The sequence below is a fragment of the Aquarana catesbeiana genome, linkage group LG05, assembly GCF_042186555.1.
Source record: "Aquarana catesbeiana isolate 2022-GZ linkage group LG05, ASM4218655v1, whole genome shotgun sequence".
Classification (NCBI taxonomy): domain Eukaryota; kingdom Metazoa; phylum Chordata; class Amphibia; order Anura; family Ranidae; genus Aquarana; species Aquarana catesbeiana.
Window position 1 is genome coordinate 301,317,502 of NC_133328.1, and position 25,839 is coordinate 301,343,340.

The 25,839-nt window shown below is 42.6% G+C and overlaps 1 protein-coding gene across 1 annotated transcript in view; it reads right to left on the minus strand.

Annotated features, from left to right (window-relative positions):
* CHMP5 (charged multivesicular body protein 5) overlaps positions 1 to 25,839 on the minus strand; it is a 48,008-nt gene that overhangs the window by 20,352 nt on the left and 1,817 nt on the right. Inside the window, exons 2-4 of the mRNA XM_073630820.1 lie at positions 21,987 to 22,091; positions 5,839 to 5,885; positions 2,181 to 2,274 (exon numbers count right to left, since the gene is read on the minus strand). Of these exons, the coding sequence (XP_073486921.1) occupies positions 2,181 to 2,274; positions 5,839 to 5,885; positions 21,987 to 22,091 (246 nt within the window). The remainder of the gene's footprint in view (positions 1 to 2,180; positions 2,275 to 5,838; positions 5,886 to 21,986; positions 22,092 to 25,839) is intronic.

The following is a 25,839-nucleotide window of genomic DNA, read 5'->3' on the forward strand; positions in this document are numbered from 1 at the left end:
TTAATTCCATTGTCATGCAATTCTGTGCAAATTAAGTCACATCTGAAATCGCACTATTGTAAACCAGGCCTTACTTTGTATCGGTTTCCTGTCTGAACAGTGTTTATAAACATGGCAGCTGTAATAGTTTCCACATTTACATACTTTGTGAATTGCTGGCAAATGACGCCATAACTGTTTATCGCAAACCTATGCTTTGCTCATTCAGTGAAAACAGGTCTTTAAAGTGGTTGTAAACTCTGTTACACCACTTTTACCTACAGGTAAGCCTATAATGAGGCTTACCTGTAGGTACTGTGAATATCTCCTAGACTTGCACAGTTCAGGAGATATTCAGTATATGCGCTGCTACCGATGTCATCGGTGCATGCGCACTGAAGAAACGGCTCGCTGGTGCCCGTTTCTTCAGGACTCGTGCCATGACCGGCGGCTCCCGCGCAAATGCACAGAAGTGACGTCACCGTGGCCCCGGCCAATCACAGCGCCAGAACCAAGAACCCGGAAGTAACTCCGGTGGAAGATGTCGGCCATGCAATCCCAGATTCAGGGCATCGAGGTATTTCATAAAGAGCTAGGATGCGATGTATACTAGCTCATTACGCCTTTGATTTGCAGGGTCCCCCCCCCCCCCCGAGATTTACAACCTCTTTAATACCACCATACCAAACAACATGTATTTACTACTCTGTTCAGTGCCAGGTGCTAAAGGAAATGCCTGGTACTTCCAAGTATGAAGGAGCATGTATATCACCCATGTGACAGTGCTGAGCAAATCACCACCGATGCACGGTGTCTCCATAGCCCTGTATAAGCTTAAAAGGTAAATTTTTTTTTTTTTTAAATAACAAACATGTTATACTTACCTTCACTGTGCAGTTTGTTATGCACAGAGTGGCCCCGAACTTGCTCTTCTGGGGTCCCTCGGCGGCTGTCTCAGCTCCTCCCCGCAATAACTAACCACCTTAATGCGAGCTCTCTCACATGGTGGTTAGTTATTGCGGGCACGCTCCCGTGATACAGCCGGCGGCTATAGCCGCTCGCTGTATCACTCGGCCCCGCCCCCGGCGCGCCGCGTCATTGGCTGTGATTGACAGCAGCGCGAGCCAATGGCTGCGCTGCTTTCAATCCATCCACTATAGCCAATCAGCGACCAGGCTGATCGGCTGAATGGAGGTCGGGAGCGAGCGGCCGAGTTTTCGAGGTGTCAGGTAAGTAAAACGGGGGGGCTGGGGGCGGCGGTATTTTCAAAAGTTTTTTCACCTTAATGCATAGAATGCATTAAGGTGAAAAAATGTATACCTTTACAACCCCTTTACATTTTGATGACACAACTCCTATCAGCTGAACGAAGCAACGTAGAACAAAAGGAAGACTAATGCAGTATAAGCTGTGGGGCAGAACTACATTAAACTGAACTTGTTACCTTGACATGTGTGGGCAAAGCACAAGCTCACATTAAAAGAGAAGTATGGGAATGTTAGTCTGTCAGTCACCAGCTCTCTGCTCTGTCCCCCTGCGCTCATTGGACACACATACAAACAACAGATATGTGTTCTGTGTAATGGTCCCTTTTGGATTCCAATGCGGTTTTGATGAATGGAGATCCTTTTAGGCCCCTTTCACACGATCGGACCGTTCAGGTCCGCCTGTCAGTTTTGACGGTGGACCTGAACGGGCGCTCCATGTTAGTCTATGGAGCGTCGGATGTCAGCGGAGACATGTCCGCTGACATCCGACCCCATCCGATCCGCTAAAAGCAGACGGATGGCTCTACGTCCAGGTCCGTCGCTGGCGGATCAGATCAGGTGAGATCTGATGAAAACGGACATGCTGTCCGTTTTCATCCGATCCCTCCATAGGCGGCAGCGGCGCCTGACAAGCCCCTCCCCGCTCAGTGAGCAGAGAGGGACCTGTCATCCATCGTCAGATCTCCCGCTGAGCCGGCGGACCGAGGCGGGCTCCGTAGAAACGGAGTCAGCCTCGTGTGAAAGGGGGCTTATTCTTGTCCATCAAGCAGAACATGTATCTGTTTGTATTAATTTTTATTCAAATATTGTTTTTTAAATAAACGTGCAATAACGTTTTGTATGTTTTATTACATTATTTGCATATATTGGTGCCTCCTAAGTTCCTCTTCTAGTTTTGTTTCTTTACTTTACCAAAACATAAAATAAGCATACCGTTGTTTTGGTATCTTTTAGTGTCTGAATGGTATAATTGGCTTGTTCCATGTTGAAAGATTGTTGGTTTAAGTTGTCTCTTTGCTGTTCATACCTGAAATGCAGAGCACAGTTAGAAAACATTAGAATTTTTGAATTCTTAGAAGCTCTCTATAAAAATAACAGCTACTAATTAAAAAAAAAAAAAACACATTTTTTTCCCCCATAGCATTACAGTATCCAAGAAATTCTTTTTTTTTAGTCAAACACATCAAGCTTTTGAACTAGATTGGTGATTGAGAGGGGCATACTGATAGGGAAAATGCATATTTCATATTCCTCATTAAATATCTAATAAAGCTACTAATATCTTGGTTATGCTAGTCATTTTAGCTGACTCGTGTCACTGGAATGTTAATTGAACAAGTCCTTGAAGGGTCATATTGCAAAGGGAGTTGGCCCCTCAAGGCGGTCTTTTCAAGTTCTATATTACCACAGCCAAATACTATAAGACCATGGTCTCAAATCAGAGCTGCCTTCAAGAGGCAAGCGTCTGAATCTGGTGGGCCATGTTGCGCAACAGCAAACGGGACCCATGGCGGAAACAGCTTCTTTAGTTAAGTTTTCTTGTGATATTTTCTTTATCTGTATCTTTCATTACTTTTAAAAAGGGATTGCAAACCTTAGATTTTTTTTTTTTAAATAAACAAACATGTCATACTTACCTCCACTGTGCAACTCGTTTTGCACAGTGTGGCCCCGAACCTCCTCTACCGGTGTCCCCCGGCGGCGCTCGCAGCTCCTCCTGGGGGGTTACCTTGGGGGCGCGCTCCCGAGTCCAGCATTTGCGTGCATAGAGCCAATAGCTGCGCTGCTATCAATCTATCCAATCAAGAGCCAAGAACCCCGGACAGAGAAGGTGAGCGTGTCTCCGCCGGGGGAAAGGAATGGGCTCAGGTGAGCAAAATGGGGGGCTGGTCACTGTCAGAAGTTTTTTCACCTTAATGCATAGGAGGCATTAAGGTGAAAAAACACGAGGGTTCACAACCCCTTTAATAAATGGTATACTTGTAAGCATTTGTGTGATCTCTTTACACATATAGAAAAAAAAAAACCTAAAAGAACTTAAACTACCACGTGACCGTGATACAACACATACGAAATCAATGATTGATAAGAATTAATTCAAAGCTTGTGAGGAAATCTTTCAAAAGAGAACATGGGATAAGACATGTCACCCAACATAAGTATATTCTTGGAAGTGTAGTACTTTATTTTTACTGGGTGGCTATATTTTATTACAATACTTGGAGGTAAAATTCCTCGTGGGCTATAATACACTCCTCTCTGCAGGTCTCTATTTACTGCCGACTAGGTGGGGTGGAGTTGAAATACTATGTTGCGGGCTAGGGGAGTACATACATACATACAATGTATTTAATTAGGATTTTATGAGCTAGACCAACACAAAGTGGCACATAATTGTAAAGTAGAAGGAAAATTATATTCAAAATTTTTTACAAATAAATATCTGAAAAGTGTGGCATGCATTTGTAATCAGCCACCTTTACTCTGATACCCCTAACTAAAATATAGTGGAACCAATTGCCTTCAGAAGTCACCAAATTAGTAAATAGAGTCCACCTGTGTGTAATTTAATGTCAGTATAAATACAGCTGTTCTGTGAAGCCCTCAGAGGTTTGTTAGAGACCCTCAGTGAACAAACTGCATCATGAAGGCCAAAGAACACACCAGACAGGTCAGGGATAAAGTTGTGGAGAAGTTTAAAGAAGGGTTAGGCTATAAAAAAATCCCCAAGCTTTGCACATCTCCGGGAGCACTGTTCAATTCATCATCTGAAAATGCAAAGAGTATAGCACAACTGCAAACCTACCAAGACATGTCCGTCCACCTAAACTGACAGGTCAAGCAAGGAGAGCATTAAATCAAAGAAGCAGCCAAGAGGCCCATAGTAACTCTGGTGGAGCTGCAGATATCCACAGCTAAAGTGGGAGAATCTGTCCACAGGATAACTATTAGTCATGCACTCCACAAATCTGGCCTTTATGGAAGAGTGGCAAGAAGAAAGCCATTGTTGAAAGAAAGCCATAAGAAGTCCTGTTTGCAGCTTGCGAGAAGCCACATGGGGGGACACAGCAAACATGTAGAAGAAGGTGCTCTGGTCAGATGAGACCAAAATTGAACCTTTTGGCCTAAAAGCAAAATGCTATGTGTGGCAGCAAACTAACACCGCACATCACCCTGAACACTCAATCGCCACCATGGTGGTGGCAGCATCATGTTGTGGGGATGCTTTTCTTCAGCAGGGACAGGGAAGCTGTTCAGAGTTGATGGGAAGATGGATGGAGCCAAATACAAGGCAAGCTTAGAAGTAAACCTGTTACAGTCTGCAAAAGACTTGACACTGGGGCAGAGGTTTACCTTCCAACAGGACAACGACCCTAAACATACAGCCAGAGTTACAATGGAATGGTTTACATCAAAGCATATTCATGTGTTAGAATGGCCCAGTCAAAGTCCAGACCTAAATCAAATTTAGAATATGTGGCAAGACTTGAAAAATTGCTGTTCACAGACACTATCCATCCAGTCTGGCAGAGCTTTTTTGCAAAGAAGAATGGGCAAAAATGTCAATCTTTAGATGTGCAAAGCTGGTAGAGACATACCCAAAAAGACTTGTAGTTGTAATTGCAGTGAAAGGGGGTTCTACAAAGTGATGACTGAATACAAATTCAAGCCACACTTTTCACATTTATGTGTAAAAAATGTTGAACAATTTATCATTTTCCTTCCACTTCACAATTATGTGCCACTTTGTGTTGGTCTATCACATAAAATCCCAATAAAATACATTTATGTTTTTGGTTGTAACATGACAAAACATGGAAAATTTCAGGGGGTATGAATACTTTTTCAAGGCACTGTAAACATTACAGTTCCCCAACACACACACATAAGCCCAGCATTAAAGTGGATGTGAACCCGAACATTTTTTTTTTTTATGTCATAATGTAGAGTATAAGATTTCCTATCATTTGAGCCCAGTCTTGCCACAAAGAGTTAACCCAGCTCTGAGCAATCCCCTTTTATTGTTCAGTGAGATAAATCTTGACAAACAGAGAAAAACTTTGTCAAATCCTCCCCCTTGCTGTGAGTGACAGGTGATTTACATATCTTGTGCACTAGCCTAAGACATACGTTATTTTTTCATTCCCACCCCCACTCCTTTCTTCAGCAGCTCTGCAAGGATTGGCTGTTCCACACCTTAGCATGATTTGGCATGCTGAAGTCATGTGGTTACTTTCCTGTCTTTTCACTGGATGTTAGAGATCATAGCAGAAGTTCAGTGTAAGAAATACACAGGAGAAAATGCATATTGACAAGGGGAGTGTAGAGGTGGGCGGGGAGTCTACTGACATCACGACTCCACCCACCGAGCTCCATACAACAGACCCACCCACAGAATATGCAGTTTTTCGGGTCTCATAACAGACAGAGGGGAGACATTTGACAGGTAAAGATACATGCAGGAGACATGTATATCCTTATAGATAACCCCTATGGCAGTAGTTTAGAAAGGATGACAGTGGGTTTACATCCATTTTAAAGTATTTAGCAGTCATTCAAGTCAATATGTTATGTTTATGAGAGGTCTTACATTCTTTTCTGTTTAAGAACCCGCAAGGCTTTTTGCTTGACCATATTCTAAAAGAAAAAAAAAAAAAAAACAAAGTTTTGGTGATTTTTAATAAATTTTATTCATGCCTACACATAATTCTAAGTAAACACCACAAAGTAGTTCTATTAACATGCTGAAAATGTATTATTATGGTAGCGTGAGGAAGTATATGAGATTTCTATGTAAAATGGTGATCATTATGAGCGTTACAATAACACAGAATCTAAAATTTAACAGTGTACACCAACCTTTGACACATAAAAATGATACAGCCATATTTTTTGAACACATGGTTTAAAGTGATTTGTCAGGGGATCAACAAAATTACAAATGCACCTGTGAAGAAAATTGTGGCCCCTTACCTCCCCTTCTGGGGTCTCCTCCTTTCTTGTGGGTGCGCTCCAGAGCCAGGCTGTGTGTGTCCATAGATGCGCATAGCATAGCACACACCCCACTCCCTCACAGGATTTGACAGACAGTGAGACTAAGAAGGGAGCAGCGCTGCCGCAGTCGGGGACAGAGCTGGATCGAGAGAGGACCCAGGTGAGTATTTTGGGGACAGAACAGAAGTGATCAGGAGATGACAAAAAAAGCTGATGGGTTTTAACCATTTCTTACACCTTTTCACAATAAGAGTTTTGGCTTTAGAAATACTTTTTTAAACAACCAAACCACATAAGGGAAATGTATGAGCAATCCTAGGCGTTTCACAACTTGAAAATGGAGTTAAAAAAAAAAAAAACACAACACACATACATCCCAAAAATATTTGTTACGATCACCAAAAAGCTCTGCCAAAGAGAAACATAGCCCAATTAATAGGAATTTCAGGGAGTCTCAGAAAATGAGTTGTTGAGATTCAAATAGTTGAAAACAATTATGAAAGCATGAGTACACAGACAGGCATAAAGTAAATGGAAGTTCACCAATGCCTTGTTTCCACTGAGCAGATCGGTTCGGTACGCTATTTTGGGTGCTTCCATTATGAAAGTGGCCCATACAACCAAACCCTACCGCTCCATTCAGGGTCCTGCTTCAGATGTGGGGCCATAGAAAATGGAACGGTTCGGTTAGGGTGGAGCTACGATACATTCCACTGATTGGCTGACAGAAAACCCTCTGCTGTGCTATGCTGAGGAATTTTTTCCAAACCCTGTATGGCCCCTTGTGGTCCCACTTGCAGTGGAACACTCACCAGAATAGACCGGACCATTCTAGGCCATTCAAACTGTACCGTACCGACTCGAACCGATCCGCTCAGTGGAAACGAGACACAATATTGCTGCCCTTTACAGGGCACACACAACTATCAAGTGAGTGCTAAAGACTCCTGGGAAAATGTGTGGTTATGCAGGCATTTTTGTACCCTATTACTGTGTTCATGAGTCTACCTTAAAGCGGTATTAAACCCCAAACCAAAAAAAGCGTTATAATTTGCAGCTTACCCATCATATGTATTGGCTGCATTTGTTTTTGTTTGTTTTTTTTTGGCTTTTTTCACCTGGTGACCTGACCAGTAACACACCTCCTGTATTAGAGCACCCCCACTCTGGATGAATAAAAACAGGAGGTACCTTTGGAAAGCAGCATTGTCAGTCTCGGAAGAAGGGGAGTGTTAGATGAACTAGCAGATTTAAATACACTAACAAAATTGAAGCCAAATTCTAACTAATACTTAATAATCAGTTAGAGCAAACAGTTTTCTACTTTTGGGATAAAGGTTTTACATAAATAAAATCTGATCATTGTAGGCACCTCTGCCAGTGTCAAATGGTTTGTTGCATCGCTGTAACTGCAAGAGAGCATTTCTATTGAAAAACAGACTTGCTGGCTAAAATCTAAAAGATGAAAATAAAAGAAAGCTTAAAATAGGAAACTAATACAGCTATCACATCTAAGAATTGGTAAGCTGCAATATAATAAATGTTTGCTTTTTTGGCAATACTGCTTTAAGAAAAATGCTAATCAAGAGTAGCATACATTTGAAAGTTACCAAGGAGGTAATCATCGCTTTCAAAAAAAAAAAAAAAAAAAAAAAGTAGAAGGAGGTCTCAAATTTGCTAAAGATCATCTAACATTCCTGAAACAAATTTCTTTGAGACAAGAGTGGGATATTTTTCCAAGTGTATACATTTTTTTTGGAGGACATGAAACCTAAGGCATGGTGAACAGTGTATAATGGCTGTCTAACTGCCTCAGGAGCTGGACACCTAGCAGTCACTAAAGTATCAATGAATTTCAAGGTCTATCAGCCTTGAGGAGAGTGTAGCCGTATTAGCGCAATTGTGACAGACAATTGAGTACTGTCTATCAGCAAATGTTACAGCAGCATCTTGCGGTGATTAAAATTCTAAATAAAATCTGGTGGCTAAATATAGTATAACCAAAGTTTCACATAACAAATAATATCTTATAGTGATTGTAAAAGGTTTTTTTTTTTTTTTTGTTTTTTTTTAACAATAACAAACAGGTCAAACTTACCTGCTCTGTGTGAGGGTTTTGCATAGAGCAGCCCCAAACTTTCTTTTCTGAGGTGCCCCGGCGGCACTCCTGGCTCCTCCTCTTCATCGAGTGCCCTCACAGAGTGCCACTTTCCATGGGGGCACTCGTACGGGCATACTCACAAGTCCTGCTGCTGCATCCATTGACAGACACCAGGACTGCGCTCGACCCCTCTGGCTTCCGTGTTACTGGATTTAATTGACAGGCAATGGCTCCTGCTGCTATCAATCTAGCCAAGAAGGGCCAGAGACAGCAGCTGGTGCCGCTGGAACGATCAGGTTCAGGTAAGAAGGGGGGGGGGTCGTCTGGGGGGCTGCGAAAGCACAGAAGGTTTTTCAACCTAATGCAAATGCATGCAGGTGAAAAACCATGAGACTTTAGAATCCCTTTAATAGAAAGAGATAAGTTAATGCTTAGATGGTACCTGGTCCCCACTAAAGTAGCTAAGACCCCTTTCACACTAGAAGCGTTTTTCAGGCGCTACAACACTAAAAATAGCGCCTGCATAGCGCCTGAAAAAAGCCTCAGCTGCAAACCCTATGTGAAAGCCCGAGTGCTTTCACACTGGGGCGCTGCGCTGGCAGGGCATCACAAAGTCCTGCCAGCAGCTTCTTTGCAGCGGTGAATACACCGCTCCTGCCCACTGAAAACAATGGGGCAGCGCCGCTGCAGCAGCATTTTGCGTGCGGGTTTAACCATTTTTCGCCCACTAGCGGGGGTTAAAACTGCCCCACTAGCGGCCGAATAGCGCCGATTTACCGCCGACGCCCAGGTGCTTTCAGTGTGAAAGCACTCTAAATTTAAAGCATCTAAGTGCCTCTGAGGATGTCCAGGTGAGGGCACCTTGGTTGTCATGCTTAAAGATACAGAGGTTTTGGACCAGAATTTATGCACCAAATAAATAAGAAAGAACAGATAGAAAGAAGGAACAGATAGAAAGAAGGAACAGATAGAAAGAAGGAACAGATAGAAAGAAGGAACAGATAGAAAGAAAGAAAGAACAGATAGATAGTGTGACCCTGTTTAATCTCTAAAAATAGGCGGCACATAGTTACATAGTGAGGTTAAAAAAAAAAAAAAAAAGACATCAAGTCCAACCCGTGTGTGTGTGTGCTTTTATGTCAGTATATCATTGTATATTCCCGTATGTTGTGGTCGTTTAGGTGCTTATCTAATAGTTTCTTGAAACTAATCGATTCTCCCCGCTGAAACCACTGCCTGTGGAAGGGAATTCCACATCCTTACCACTCTACTCACAGTAAAGAACCCTCTATGCAGTTTAAGGTTAAACCGCTTGTCATCTAATTTTAGTGAATGGCCGCGTCTTATTAAATTCCCATTTGCGGAAATGTTTTATCCCTATTGTGGGGTCACCAGTACAGTATTTGTACATTGAAATCATATCTCCTCTCAAGCGTCTCTTCTCCAGAGAGAATAGGTTCAGTGCTCATAACCTTTCCTCATAACTAATATCCCCCAGTCCCTCTATTAGTTTTGTTTCTCTGGACTCTCTCCAGTTCCAGCACATCCTTCCTGAGGACTGGTGCCCAGAACTGGACGACATACTCCAGGTGCGGCTGGACCAGAGTCTTGTAGAAGTGGGAGAATTGATGTTTTTATCGCTGGAGTAATCCCCTTTTTAATGCATGACAAAATATTCTTCGCTTTGCTTGCAGCAGCTTGGCATTGCATGTCATCTACTAGGACCCCCAGGTCCTTTTCCATCCTAGATTCCCCCAGAGGTTCTTCCCCTAGTGAGTAGATTGCGTTCATATTTTTGCCACCCAAATGCATCATTTTACATTTTTCTACATTAAACCTCATTTGCCATGTAGTTGCCCACCCCATTAATTTGTTCAGATCTTCTTGCAAGGTTTCCACATCCTGCGGAGAAGTTATTGCCCTACTAAGCTTAGTATGCAAAAAAAAAAAAAAAAAAAGGTTGCCCCTGGGATTTTATGGGCAAGGGAGGAAGACCAGATAAAGAGGTGACAAGCGTATATAAAAAGAATTTATACAAAGTTTATTGAATACAAAAAACATGAATTAGCACAGTGAATTATTCTAAAAACAAGGGTTGATAGACATACTGTATGATGGTATGATACAGCTAAGTTCTGAAACACATGATTGATCTCACTGTAAGAGGCCAAGTGAAGTGCATGTACACAGAAATCCCAACATGTTTTAGAATATATCCTTAGATACCTAATTCCTTCTTCAATGGCTGGTTAAGAACAGGCTGTATTGTCTGGTGATACAACAGCAAAAAAAAAAAATAAATAAATAATATAAATTATATATATATATATATATATATATATATATATATATATATATATATATATATATATATATATATATATATATATATATATATATATATCAGGAGAAATGTATATAAAGTACTATGTATAAATCTGTAAACGCAGTAGGTGACAGCATGATATACAGACAGGGCAGGCATTTTGAATCTGACAATACTCACATAATGGCTATCTTTGATGAGTCATAGTACACACAAGGATTCACAGGTTGTCAGGATTTGCATATCCATACTGTCCCATCACACATTGGAATTCTCTAAAGCATAAATGGGGAGTGTATGTATATCCCCCAAACACAGGTGACACAAAGTTCACCGTGCTGGATAAGCATATATGTATGATGTAAAAGGAGTAGACCGCAAGATATCTCTGTCACAAAGACATCGGAGCTCACGTATATCGACTATAAATGGAGACGGGCCTAGCACAAAAGGTATATGTATGTAAGATGGATGACATAGTTTGCAGCCAAGCATATAAAATTGTGAAAAAACAATATATGCAGCAATATATAGTAAGTATGCACACATATAGATGCATGTATAAAAGGGCTGCCAAGGTATGGGAATTGTACTATTAACAAGTCAAGAGACCTGTATAGTAAATAATCCTAATGGTTGTTTGAGCAAAAGAAAGCAAGACAAAAGTGTATGCAAAGGAAAATCTTACTTATAATGCACATCTGGGCAAAGTCTCCTCACTCCATGGGGATTGTGTGATCCTGGCTTGTGCAGCATCTGACTAATGACATTGCCTGTTTATATGGGTAAGGAGGTCAAAGATGCACGCCCAATGAGCAAATGGAATCCAATGCTCAGGACGGATGGACGTCAGGTGATCAGAGGGCCAACCACGTAGTTGATGAGCCTCTCCAAACACCTGCATCAAGGAAGTGCCCAGAGGCTCCTCTACCTGACGATCCCCCGGCACAAGCGGCGCCACCGCGCTAAACGGCGCAATGATGTCAGACGTTGTGAGGCCGCCGACACGCTGGGTGAAGCCCCTTCTGGGGGAGAAGGGGGAAGGGGGGGGTGTCGCTTCACTTCATCCATCTGCGACACTACTATTTCCATCATTCCCTAGGGAGTCTCCTGCTCTAAAAGTATAAACAGAAAAGTCAGTGCTACTACCCATACACCACATAGATAGCAAAGCTCCCAGGTTATGACAAAGGCCTTATAGGCTGAAACGTGTCAACTGACTTAATCTGCGTTTGTTCACTGTGGCTAAAGTGTGGATCTTTTTTTCCACAGTCTCCTGCTCTACCATGTTTTCTCTGACTGTACTCCTTGTGATTTGACAATTCTTGCTCTGTACGTTTTGAGTGTCACATGTACAACATACAGCATCAGTAAGTCTTTTATACAGTCAGGTCCATAAATATTGGGACACGGACACAATTCTAATCTTTATGGCTCTATACACCACCACAATGGATTTGAAATTAAACGAACAAGATGTGCTTTAACTGCAGACTTTCAGCTTTAATTTGAGGGTATTTACATCCAAATCAGATGAACGGTGTAGGAATTACAACAGTTTGTATACGTGCCTCCCACTTTTTAAAGGGACCAAAAGTAATGGTACAATTGGCTGCTCAGCTGTTCCATGGCCAGGTGGGCGTTATTCCCTCATTATCCCAGGAGCAGATAAAAGGTCCAGAGTTCATTTCAAGTGTGCTATGCTATTGCATTTGGAATCCGTTGCTGTCAACTCTCAATATGAGATCCAAAGAGCTGTCACTATCAGTGAAGCAAGCCATCATTAGGCTGAGAAAACGAAAACAAACCCATCAGAGAGATAGCAAAAACATTAGGTGTGGCCAAATCAACTGTTTGGAACATCCTTAAAAAGAAAGAAAGAATGCACCAGTGAGCTCAGCAACACCAAAAGACCCGGAAGACCATGGAAAACAACTGTGGTGGATGACCGAAGAATTCTTTCCCTGGTGAAGAAAACACCCTTCACATTACTTGGCCAGATCAAGAACACTCTCCAGGAGGTAGGTGTATGTGTGTCAAAGTCAACAATCAAGAGAAGACTTCACCAGAGTGAATACAGAGAATTCACCACAAGATGTAAACCATTGTTAAGCCTCAAAAAGAGGAAGGCCAGATTAGAGTTTGCCAAACAACATCTAAAAAAGCCTTCAAAGTTCTGGAACAACATCCTATGGACAGATGAGACCAAGATCAACTTGTACCAGAGTGATGAGAAGAGTATGGAGAAGGAAAGGAACTGCTCATGATCCAAAGCATACCACCTCATCAGTGAAGCATGGTGGTGGTAGTGTCATGGCGTGGGCATGTATGGCTGCAAATGGAACTGGTTCTCTTGTATTTATTGATGTGACTGCTGACAAAAGCAGCAGGATGAATTCTGAAGTGTTTGGGGCAATATTATCTGCTCATATTCAGCAAAAATGCTTCAGAACTCATTGGACGGCACTTCACAGTGCAGATGGACAATGACCCGAAGCATACTGCGGAAGCAACCAAAGAGTTTAAGGGAAAGAAGTGGAATGTTATGCAATGGCCAAGTCAATCACCTGACCTGAATCCGATTGAGCATGCATTTCACTTGCTGAAGACAAAACTGAAGGGAAAATGCCCCAAGAACAAGCAGGAACTGAAGACAGTTGCAGTAGAGGCCTGGCAGAGCATCACCAGGGAGGAAACCCAGCGTCTGGTGATGTCTATGCATTCCAGACTTCAGGCTGCATTTGACTGCAAAGGATTTGCAACCAAGTATTAAAAAGTGAAAGTTTGATGGATGATTGTTAATTTGTTCCATTACTTTTGGTCCCTTAAAAAGTGGGAGGCACATATACAAACTGTTGTAATTGCTACACCGTTCACCTGATTTGGATGTAAATACCCTCAAATTAAAGCTGAAAGTCTGCAGTTAAAGCACATCTTGTTTGTTTCATTTAAAATCCATTGTGGTGGTGTATATAGCCAAAAAGATTAGAATTGTGTCGATGCCCCAATATTTATGGACCTGACTGTATATGCATATGTACTCCATGTTAATATCGGTTTTATGTCGTTTAGGTTTTGCCTTATCTCCCTATTTAAATGTTCTCTCGCACAGTCCTTGGAAACCTCTGATTGTCTGCGATGCAAGCTTTGCCATTTGTTTTCTCACCGGAGCTCCCCGGCACGCGGGGGGGCCCCTGGCACTCACCATGTCTCAGGGCATTCTTTGGGCTCAGTCCTAGGCTTGTGCTGTGGATGCATGTGCAGTGTGGTCTTTCCATCTAGACCTGGATGTACCGTCCACCCAGCGTGTCGGCGGCCTCACGACGTCGGACATCATCGGGCCATTTAGAGCAGTGATGCTGGACACCACTTGTGCCAGGGGATCGTCAGGTAGAGGAGCCTCTAGGCACTTCCTTGATGCAGGTGTTCGGAGAGGCTCAACTACGTGGTGGGCCCTCTGATCACCTGACGTCCATCCGCCCTGAGCATTGGATTCCATTTGCTCATTGGGCGTGCATCTTTGACCTCCTTACCCATATAAAACAGGCAATGTCATTAGTCAGATTCTGCACAAGCCAGGATCACACAATCCCCATGGAGTGAGGAGACTTTGCCCAGATCTGCATTATAAGTAAGATTTTCCTTTGTATACACTTTTGTCTTGCTTTCTATTGCTCAAACAACCATTAGGATTCTATACTATATAGGTCTCTTGACCTGTTAATAGTACAATCCCCATACCTTGGCAGCCCTTTTATACATGCATCTATATGCATGCATACTTACTATATATTGCTGCATATATTGTTGTTCTTTTTCACAATTTATATGCTTGGCTGCAAACTATGTCATCCATCTTACACACATATACCTTTTGTGCTAGGCCCGTCTCCATTTATAGTCGATCCTCGTGAGCTCCGGTGTCTTTGTGATGGAGATATCTTGCGGTCTACTCCTTTTACATCATACATATACGCTTATCCAGCACGGTGAACTTTGTGTCACCTGTGTTTGGGGGATATACATACACTCCCCATTTATGCTTTAGAGAATTCCAATGTGTGATGGGACAGTATGGATATGCAAATCCTGACAACCTGTGAATCCTTATGTGACTAAGATTCATCAAAGATAGCCATTATGTGAGTATTGTCAGATTCAAAATGCCTGCCCTGTCTGTATATCATGTTGTCACCTACTGCGTTTACAGATTTATACATTGTACTTTATATACATTTCTCCTGCTTTTTTGCTGTTGTATCACCAGACAATACAGCCTGTTCTAAACCAGCCACTGAAGAAGGAATTAGGTATCTAAGGATATATTCCAAAACATGTTGGGATTTCTGTGTACATGCACTTCACTTGGCCTCTTACAGTGAAATCAATCATGTGTTTCAGAACTTAGCTGCATCATACCATCATACAGTATGACTATCAACCCTTGTTTTTAGAATAATTCACTGTGCTAATTCATGTTTTTTGTATTCAATAAACTTTGTATAAATTCTTTTATAAACGCTTGTCACCTCTTTATCTGGTCTTCCTCCCTTGCCCATAAAATCCCAGGAGCAACCTTTTTGCTTATTCTGTGTACAAGTGGGATGTGGCATAAGTTTCCAGTTTTATGATCTACAGGTGGCTCTATACATTTTTCTGCTTAGCTTAGTATCGTCCACAAATACTGAGATTAAGCTGTTTATCCCATCCTCCGGGTCGTCTATGAATAAACTAAATAGGATTGGTCCCAGCACAGAACCCTGGGGGACCCTGCTTTCCACACCGGACCATTCTGAGTCATCCCTATTTATCACTACCCTCTGAACTCGCCCCTTTAGCCAGTTTTCAATCCATGTACTCATCCTATGGTCCATGCCGACAGACCTTAGTTTGTACAGTAAACATTTATGGGGAACTGTATCAATTGCCTTTGCAAAATCCAGATACATCACGTCTACGGGCCTTCCTCCCTTTGGTTAGGGGGCCTATAGCATACGCCCAGTATTGTTTTCCCCTTAGTTTCCTCCCTTTATAGCTCTACCCATAAGTATTCCACCTCCTCCTTTGCTCCATTAGGGATGTCATCTCTCACATTCACTTGTACATCATTTTTGATAAACAGGCATACCCTTCCCTCTTTTTTATCCTCTCTATCCTCTCTATCCCTGCGATTTAGGGAATACCCTTGAATGGTTGCCAGCAAATCATGAGAGCTGTTGAACCAAGTCTTTGAAATTCCTACAAAATCAAAATCCTCCTGGTACAACAGTAGCTCTAGTTCTCCCATCTTGTCCGCCAGACTCCTGGCATTGGTGAACATACCACGTAGTTTGGACCAGATGCATACGATCTCCTTATTGGGTGTTCTGAGGTTGCAAATAGGACTTATTACTGTACTTACCTCGGGTTTAGGTGCTTTAGTCAACCTACCACTAATGCCCCCAATACTACCCTCTGGAATTTGTTCCGTGCTGACTATCTCTACCTCTGAACCCTCCCCCCTGTCACCCAGTTTAAAAGCTCCTCTAACTTGTTGGCCATATTCACTCCCAGCCGATCTGCACCTTCCCCATTTAGGTGCAGTCCTTCCCTGCTAAAGAGCTGGTAACCGACTGAGAAGTCGGCCCATTTCTCCAGGAACCCAAACCTCTCCTTTCTACACCAGCTCCTCAGCCATTTGTTTACTTTCCTAATCTCCCTCTGCCTTTCTGGTGCGGCTCGAGGTACCGGTAGTATTTCTGAAACTACCTTGGAGGTCCTTTTCCTCAAATGTAGCTCCCAAGTCCCTAAAATTATTTTTTTGTTATACTCCATCTTCCTCTGACCTTGTCATTGGTGCCAACGTGCACCACGACAGCCGGGTCTTCCCCAGCCCCTCCCAGTAATCTGCCCACCAGATTCGTGATGTGCCAAACCAGAGCGGCTGGTAGACAACATACAGTTCGGCGCGTCAGGTCTTTGTGACAGATTGCCCTCTCTGTTCTTCCAAGAATTGAGTCCCCTACCACGAGAATCTGTCTTTCCTTTCCCTTGGCTTTACTTCCACCCTCACTGGAGGAGTTATTCCCCTGGCAGCTAGGGGTGTCACTTTGCTCCAGCAATGCTGGTCCCTGACTGGTTTCACCAATGTCACACAACGGGTGTACTTATTGGGATGTTCCAGCCCAGGACCGGCCTCCTTGGTACTTTCCCCTCTACCCTTCCTGACTATCACCCATCTACTCTGCTCTGGTACCTGCCCCTCTTTATCTCCACCCACCTCTGTGCTGGCTCCTGCCTGGTACGATCCCATCTCTCCTTTAGTATGGAGAGTCTTCTCAGTTTTGACAGTTGCTTCCCTAGAGTCAGAATCTGGGCTTCCAGGGAAATGTGCTTACATTTTGCACAGCAGTATTCGCCCTTGATCGGATGATCAAGGAACACATACATGCTGCAATATGTGCACAGAGTTGCATGTTCTATGTTTCCAGACGACCAATCAACTTACTGTCGTACAGGTTTGTAGAATTGCTATAGCAGCAGGCTCCATCCAGCACTGCGTTTGTATCATATTTTAGGATCAGACCTCCGTCCCAGTGAAATTCTGTAGGGTGATCTGAAACCATTCCCCCCCCCCCATGTATTTTGTTTATCTTTTTTTAGAAATGAAAAATGTGCTGACAGCGTATACTAAGATTTTATATAAATATTTCATCCATGTTCTTGACCACTTTAATCATTTGTTTAACCAGTTCCCAGGTGGACATCCATGTTATACCAGGATAATGTCTGCAGCTACAGGCATCATCCCGGGAATGTTTTGTTCAGCCAGCTATTCCCTTTAATGCAAAGGCTAGCAGCTAAATAGCCACTGGATGGTTTTAACAGCCCCCTCCCACCGGCGCCTAAGGGGTCCCAGGATCTAATCCAGTGGTGCCGCTGGGTTATCAAAGAACTGGCTGTGGACCAGTCGGTCCTTGGCCATCTCTATGGTTCTTTTTAGTTTTTAGGTAACATTTTATACAAAATTCTAGATAATACTGAGGTTATAGCTCAAAGCAATAAAAAGTGGTTGACTTAATAATTAACTAGGTGTTAAATGCAGAGATGCACAAAACAGAATTTTTGCCGACATTTCTAGTCTCCTCAGTGTAAAAGAATACAAAAGATCAAATATAAGGAGGTATACTTTGAATGCAGTGAATGTGACATATTTAAATCAACTGCTGATGTATCTCTCTGATGCATGCATTTTAAATTACAGTGATTAATTCACCTGCAGTGAATGTTTGGTGTATAGCAAATTCACCTATTTATAAATGGGTCCCCAAATGTTTTAAAGGTGGTTGTTATTCACCACAAAACTCAGAAAATGCAAATTTAACATTTGTGTTCATTAAAAAATTATACAGTTCAAAACATGGAATCAGGAAAATAGAAGACATGCAAGTGGAGCAAGTATTCTGTCAATGACAGCTCATGCTTGCTGCATGACTCCAGTAAAAGGTGTTTACTTTTAGATATACTGTGTGTGATCTTTAGATCTACTCTAGAACCAGTAATGTGACAAACACACCTACTTACTCAGCAAAATGGTATGTATGAAGCACAGACCAGTCACACGTAGCAAGATATGCAGCACACATTTTTTTGTAGTAGTAAGAGGCCAAAAGCAACATACCATGTAGGAAGGTAAATATACATGGAAAAAGCTACTCTTCTATAAACTGTGACATATTTGGGAGCATGCAAATTTCTTTTATCTCATAAATAATAATTTTGCATTGTGGAACTGATAGACAAACTTTCTTTGATCACAGAATTTATGAACCCAGAAGTCCATATAGTGAACTTGGTATTGAGTTATTCACTTTAATGTCATCACAGAGGACAAGGGGGCACTCTTTATGTCTGGCGGAAATGAGGAGATTTAATCTCCAAATACAGAAAGGTTTCTTCACAGTAAGAGCTGTGAAAATGGGGAATAGACTCCCTCCAGAGGTGGTTCTGGGCAGCTCAGTAGATTGTTTTAAAAAAGGCCTGGACTTGGGGACTGTGAAAATGGGGAATGTTCGGATACCAGAAGAGCATCAGCATTTCCTACCTAAACTGACCTTTAAAGAAAAAAAAAATCATCCACAAGCGAGTGGATGATAAATCAATTTAAATAATAATGTTGCCGATATAATTTGTCTAATTAAAAAGGGAAGGAAGAAGGAAAGGAAAAATAAATTGTTTACATTTTTGTCGGACTGTTTTTCTTTTTGTTTTTCTTGTTTAATATTAGTTTTGTTTGTTTGTTTGTTTGTTTGTTTGGGGGGGGGGGGGGGGAAACTTACATATACACTAGATCAGCGTTTCTCAACCGTTTTCCAGTCGGGGCGCCCTTAAAAAGTATTTTCAGTCTTGAGGCACCCCAGTCCAAGGCTTGGTTCACGTTACTGTGTGTCGCGGAACACGCAAAATTGCACTCGTTCCTGACACACAGACAAATGCTCTGCTCTTTAGGGGTGCCATTAATTCTTAATAGTACCACACATATTGGAAAACGCGGGGTGCTTTTGGTGCAGTGCAATTTAAAAGAAAAAAAAAAAAGGCAGAGGGCATCTTTCCCTGCATTTTTGTGGGTAGGGAAGCCCATTGAAATGAATGGGTTGCCCCACACGCAGCATGCAGCCACACATGTGAACCAAGGGCTTGTTCGCATGTCAGGTTGGAGGGGCGGTAAAACCACATGGTTGAGCTGTTTTTACCACCCCCAACTTCTCCCCCTTTAGCTGCAGAGGCAGCAGCTGGGGGTGTACACATGCTGTGGCTGCAGCTGCAACCCAGAGTGAATGGGGCTGCACTGCAACTACCCCGCAGCTGTGTGCATTGCATGGTTGTGGTGTAGTGATGCTGCATTAAAACAGGTGGTGAGGAGGCAACATAATGCCTCTGAAAAGCGATCTGTGCATGGATTGCTTTTCAGAGCAGCAGCAGTCCTTGCTGCTATCACAAACAAGCCCAAAAGCAGACCTGATGGTACAGGAATTGGGGGGGGGGGGGTGTCAGGATTAAAAGTAACATACATACACACACACATACAGACACGTGCACACATACAGCCACATGAGCACACGCACACGTATAAAGCCCTTTTAAATTGAATCTAGCTTCTATCACAGTACCTTTCTAGTTTCCTCATTCAGCCGGGTACTGCACTGTAGGGGGAAGCAGAGAGCACAGCACACTCTCCTGCACTTTATTTTTACTTTGCTGAGGCTGACGGAGTTTCTCACAGTGCCGATGTACAGTTCGGCAGGGGATCGGGAGATCGGGCACATCTGACAGCCCTTCTCTACCCTGATCCCGCAGCACATCTGAGAACCTCTGAAGGCACACTGGTTGAGAAAGGCTGCACTAGATTACCAAAGTATTGGGACGCCTGCCTTTACACACATATGAACTGCGTGGCCCACCCTTTGCAGCTATAACAGCTTCAACTCTTTTGGGAAGTCTGTCCACAAGGTTTAGTAGTGTGTCTATGGGAATGTTTGACCATTCTTCCAGAAGTGCATTTGTGAGGTCAGGCACTGATGTGAACGAGAAGGTCTGGCTCACAGTCTCCGCTCTAATTCATCCCAAAGGTGTTATATTTGGGCAGGCTATTCAAGTTCCTCGACCCCAACCTCCCTCATCCATTTCTTTAGGGACCTAGTTTGTGCACTGGTGCGCAGTCATGTTGAAACAGGAAGGAGCCCCAAACTGTTCCCACAAAGTTGGAAGCAAGAAATTGTCCAAAATGTCTTGGTATGCTGATGCCTAAAGACAGTGTTTCTCAACTCCAGTCCTCAAGGTGCCCCAACAGGTCATGTTTTCAGGATTTCCCTCAGATGAAACGGCTGTGGTAATTACTAAGGCAGTGAAACTAATCAAATGACCTGTACAAAATAATGAAAAGCCTAAAAACATGACCTGTTGGGGCACCTTGAGGACTGGAGCTGAGAAACACTGCCTAAGAGTTTCCTTCACTGGAACTAAGGGGCCTAAGCCCAACCCCTAAAAAACAGCCCCACACCAGAATCCCCCCCTCCACCAAATGATCTGGACCAGTGCACAAATCAAGGTCCATAAAGACATGGATGAGCGAAGTTGGGGTGGAGGAACTTGACTGGCCTGCACAGAGTCCCGACCTCAACCCCATAGAACACTTTTGGGATGAATTAGAGCGGAGACTGTGAGCCAGGCCTTCTCATCCACATGAGTGCCTAACCTCACAAATGCGCTTCTGGAAAAATGGTCAAACATTCCCATAGACACCCTCCTAAAACCTTGCTGACAGCCTTCCCAGAAGAGTTGAAGCTGTTATAGCTGCAAAGGGTGGGCCAACTTAATATTGAACCCTATGGACCAAGACTGGGATGCCATTAAAATTCATGTACTTTGGCAATATAGTGAAACTTCAGCTGACTACAGATCATTTTGACATTTGGCCTTTTTTTTTTTATCATTGCCCAGGTGTGTAAGGCCACATTGGCACAGGCGTTGAACCACACTGCAAATCCCAGCGGCAAGAATCTACAGATTCCTCCAGCTGGGATTGACAGCTGTGTGCAGATAGCTGCGGCTGCTCACACAAAATGCATCCAGGTAATCACTGGCTATCCGCACACTGCTGTCAATCCCTGTTGCTGGAATCAGTAGATTCTTGCAGCTGGGATTTGCAGCGTGGCTCAACGCCCCTGCAGATGTGTCCTTACACATCTGGGCTATTCAAACTGAGCATATGATCAAAAATAAATGCCAAATGTCAAAATAATCTGTAGGCAGCTGAAGTTTTATGAGCATATGATAAAAAAAAATAAAGGGAGATTCCTGCAGCAAGGATTGACAATCATGTGGATAGCTGTGGCCACCAAGCCCATACAGTACAATGACAGACTGTCGGTGGCTGCAGCTTTTTGTGACTGTTCACACAGCCAGCGATTACCTGTGGTGATCGTGGCAGAACATACTTTGTGCGAACAGCCACAAACAGCTTCAGCCGGTGACAGCCTATCATTGCACTGTACAGACTCTGTGGCTGCAGCAATCTGTACACGGCTGTCAATCCCAGCCACAGGAATCAGATTCTTGCTGCGGAGATTTGAAGAATGGATAAATGCCTGTGCAAATGTAGCCTTAAGACTGGGGACATCAAAATAGGAACTAAAAAAAACTGACAAGATTTTACAACAATGAGTTGTCAATGCGGAAATGGGTGCAAGGCATCTCCAACATTTAACACTTTGATTTATTTCAAGCTTTAAAGAGTGTTGCTAAAGAAATACATTTCAAATGATGTCATTGCACCTACCTTGGATGGACCTTCCCTCATCTTCTTCATCTGGTCTTTGTACTTCACCAGTTCTGCATCAAGTCGTGAGATTTTTTTGTCAATTGACTCTGCTCTGCTGTCAACCTTTGGGGAGAAGGGGAAGCAGGAATGCTTTTACTCATTCTCAAAGCAAAATAGTTTTCTGGCAATTTCTCATATATCACTGAAATTGTGACGTTCTGAATCTGTAGTATCCTAGATAGTCTTCTCAGCACCATGATAAATACACTGGACCTCAAATTTCAAAATATCTGAATAAAGAACCATCTTTTTTGACCTACAGCAACCAATCACATTTGCCAACTTTCACATTATAACTAAAAATGAACAAAGCATATACCTCTGTAGCGTGTACTTGTCTCAATCCAGAGCACTGTCACTTTTATCTGTTACTTCATTCCCCTGCTATCAGCATAAATCACTTCTGATGAGTTTACCTGACATCATGAGAAAAGAGGTGACAGGGGAGGGACCTCAAGCAGATTGACAGCCTCAGCTCTGTTCCTGTGCAGGGGGTGTGCCCCTTCCCTCCAATCAGCTCTTAGAGCTCTTCTTACTGATGTAAGTTTATCTCTCCACCCCCTGCTTTTCAGAGCTGAGAGATCCTGTTTAAATTCTGCACTTTGAATGGATGGAGGGGAAAGACGGCAGCAGATAAACAGGTACAATTGATATAGGAGGATTTGTTTCATTTCTGTGTATGACCTGAGGCCAGTCACTTCACTGGGTATATGTAAGGCCTCGTTCACACCATGGTGTAGAGACATTGGTTTTTCTGCACGCATTCTGCAAAGGAAGAAAAAAACAAAAAAAAAACAAAAAAAAAAAAACAAAAAAAAAAAAAAAAAAAAAAAAAAAAAACACAATTGGTCTCTATGAGCCCTCTTCACACCACAACACTGGTATCACGTGCAGATTTTTTTCTGCACAGGAATCTGCAGCGTGTATGCAGTTTTCTGCATGGGGAAAAAAACTGACGCAACATCAACACTGTGGGGTGAACAGGACATAAAACTGACATGCATGAAAACTAAAGTCAATGTCCAAAAAAAAAAAAACAACAAAAAAACACCTCACTGAAACACGCATGAAGACTGATGTGATAAGGATGTAAACTCATGTCTCTGAAAGTGAAATCTGTGCAGTTTCCATGTACGTATGGTGTGAATGAGCCCTAAGCGTTTACAGCTACTTTAATATTTGCTAGTGGTAAATTCCTAACATGATGTAGTAGTCCTCAAACACACCCAACACTCAGTTTGGTGATCATCATTCATGTTAGCCCATTAGCTTATAGTATCTTGAGCACATACTTTATTGACTCAGAAATCTCGTTATACAGAGTTTACAGACTAAAATAGATGAAATTATGTATGGATCTGAGCATTATTTTTGTCACTCTGGGTTTCAGCAAAACGGCCGCCTCCAGCAAGAAGAAACAGGAGCAATGCTGGAGGCAATTTACAGCACACACTCATTTTGGTAGAGTAATTATTAATGTGGAATGTATATTCCTTGCTAAAGAATGTTTTTTTTTTTTTTTTTTTTTTTATTATCAAGTTATTATGGGTAACGTTCTGCTTTAAGAAAGGGTCTAAATGGGCTGTATTTTTTTTTTTTTTTTTCCAGATAGCGTGAGAAATCAGCAGATTGACTTATTGCCGTCGCTGCGCTTGTAAAACTTAAAGAAAAAAAAAAAAAAAAAAAAGTGATCTCCACTTGCTTCTGGGTCCCATGCTAAGCAGGGGTCGGCCGCTCAGCATGGATGCCATTCAGAGAATGTTTCCAATGAATGCAAAATGTTTTCTGATTGGACTAGGTGGAGAAGCGGAGTGGAGACATGCCAAAAGGCGGGGCAGCCACACAGTGCAGGACCTAGAAGCAAGTGGAGATCAATGGGGTGTGTCTTTCAGTGATTTCCAGCTTCCAGGAGCATTGGCCAGGTATGGTAGTCGTATTGTTATAGTGATCCATGCTAGACCAGTGTAACTATGTAATATACCATTCCTGGAATTCATCTTGAAGTCATTAGAATTTCTGAATGCACTCCAGAAATAGTCAGATTTTGGTACACAGATCCATCCTACTTGTATCAATGTTCAGGCTGATGAACTGCTGTAATAGTTATACTATTCAAGCCATTAGGTAAAGCTGGCCATACATCATACAAGCTGATTGTACAATCTTTTCGTTTAACCAACTGAATAGTGCAACGGCTTGCCTTACACATTTGTATAGTTTAGGTCATCATATAACAATCTGGTAAATCCAAGGTTGATTATACAGGCATTGTACAGTCTGACTGTAACGTGTATGTTGTCCCTAAGGTTGTGTTCACATTTGTGCCCTGTGGGAACGTGCACAAAAATCACATGCTTTCCCACAATGCACAAAAATGTGCAGCCCTTTTGCAGATGCACAGCGGTGCTATGGATTCTTAATGGCACCCCCACACATCTAGCAAAGCACATGCGTTTACCCACAACAAAACACAAGGTAACAAAGTACCATGCATTTTGGTGTATGCATTCTTTATTTGAAAAAAAAAAAAAAAAAGTTTTACAAAAGATATAAAAATGTCAGAACAATCAAAAGATATATTTGTCAGGCATATGCAAACAACACAAAGATTTTTTACAAAGAACACCTTTCGTACAACGCAAGTGATGTATTAGGAGTTTTTTTTAATGCTCCATTAACACCTGGACATTTTGGGACCACGATCGCAATGCGCACTACATTCACAAAGTGCAGGTTCAGGTGCCATTATTTTCAATGGCACCTAAAACGCAATGCAGTTTTGCCACGATTTATCACGTAGCAATCGCATTGCATGATGCTTGTCGCCCAAATAAAAGCAGGAGCTTCTTTTGGGCGACAAGCTTCACACGATGTGATTTGCCTCAACAATCGCAGCAGAGCTGCACTGCACTTAAGTTGCCATTAAAAAAAAAAAAAAAAAGTACCTGCATTTTGTGATTGTAGTGTGTTTTGAGATCGCGGGCCCAGGTGTGAATGGAATCTTACCGAGTTGCATTTGTGTGCACCTGTGGTGTATTTGCGTGCAACAAAGTTCCACTGGGGAGACTTCACTTCCTGTACCGTAGCCAAAACAGTGGGAGGAAGTCCCTCCAAAGTGAGGAAAACCCTGCTAGTCATCAGTAGGGAAGAGTCAGGCATGTTTTGATCTTAGTCTGAGTGAAGAAATGTCATCAGCACGCCAAGGATTCCTCAAAAAGGATCCAAAGCTTTAATTTTAAGGTCACATGGTACACATACGCCAATGTTTCAGAGCCACACAAGGCTCCTTCGTCAGGCTTGCCACTTGCATGATGAAGGGGCCCTTTGTAAAACGAAACATTGCCGTATGTGTACCATGTGACCTTGAAATTAAAGCTTTGGACCCTTTTGAGGAATCTTTGGCGTGCTGATGACATTTCTTCACTTGGATTGTCTGTTTCCTGCCTGTGGTCATTACCGCAACCAGCATTACTGAACAGCCATTTTCAGCCTGTGCGTGGGGAATATTGCGTTTGGACTTGATCTTAGTCTGCACATTATGTATCATAGAATAACATCTGAAATTTAAAATCTATCGCATCACAGAGGATAGAATTCAAAGTTTTGGAGCCACGCAGGACCCCTTCATCAGTCATGTAATTCGTGGTGTACTGGCGAATATGTGCATTTGATCTGTGATGTCCCCAGTTCCCAATGGTTGTTGCATTAAGCATCCGCTACTCCCAAGCATTAGGCCCCTTTCACACATGCTGTCTGATCAGGTCCACCTGTCGGTTTTTCAGGCGGACATGATCGGACGCTCCATTCACCT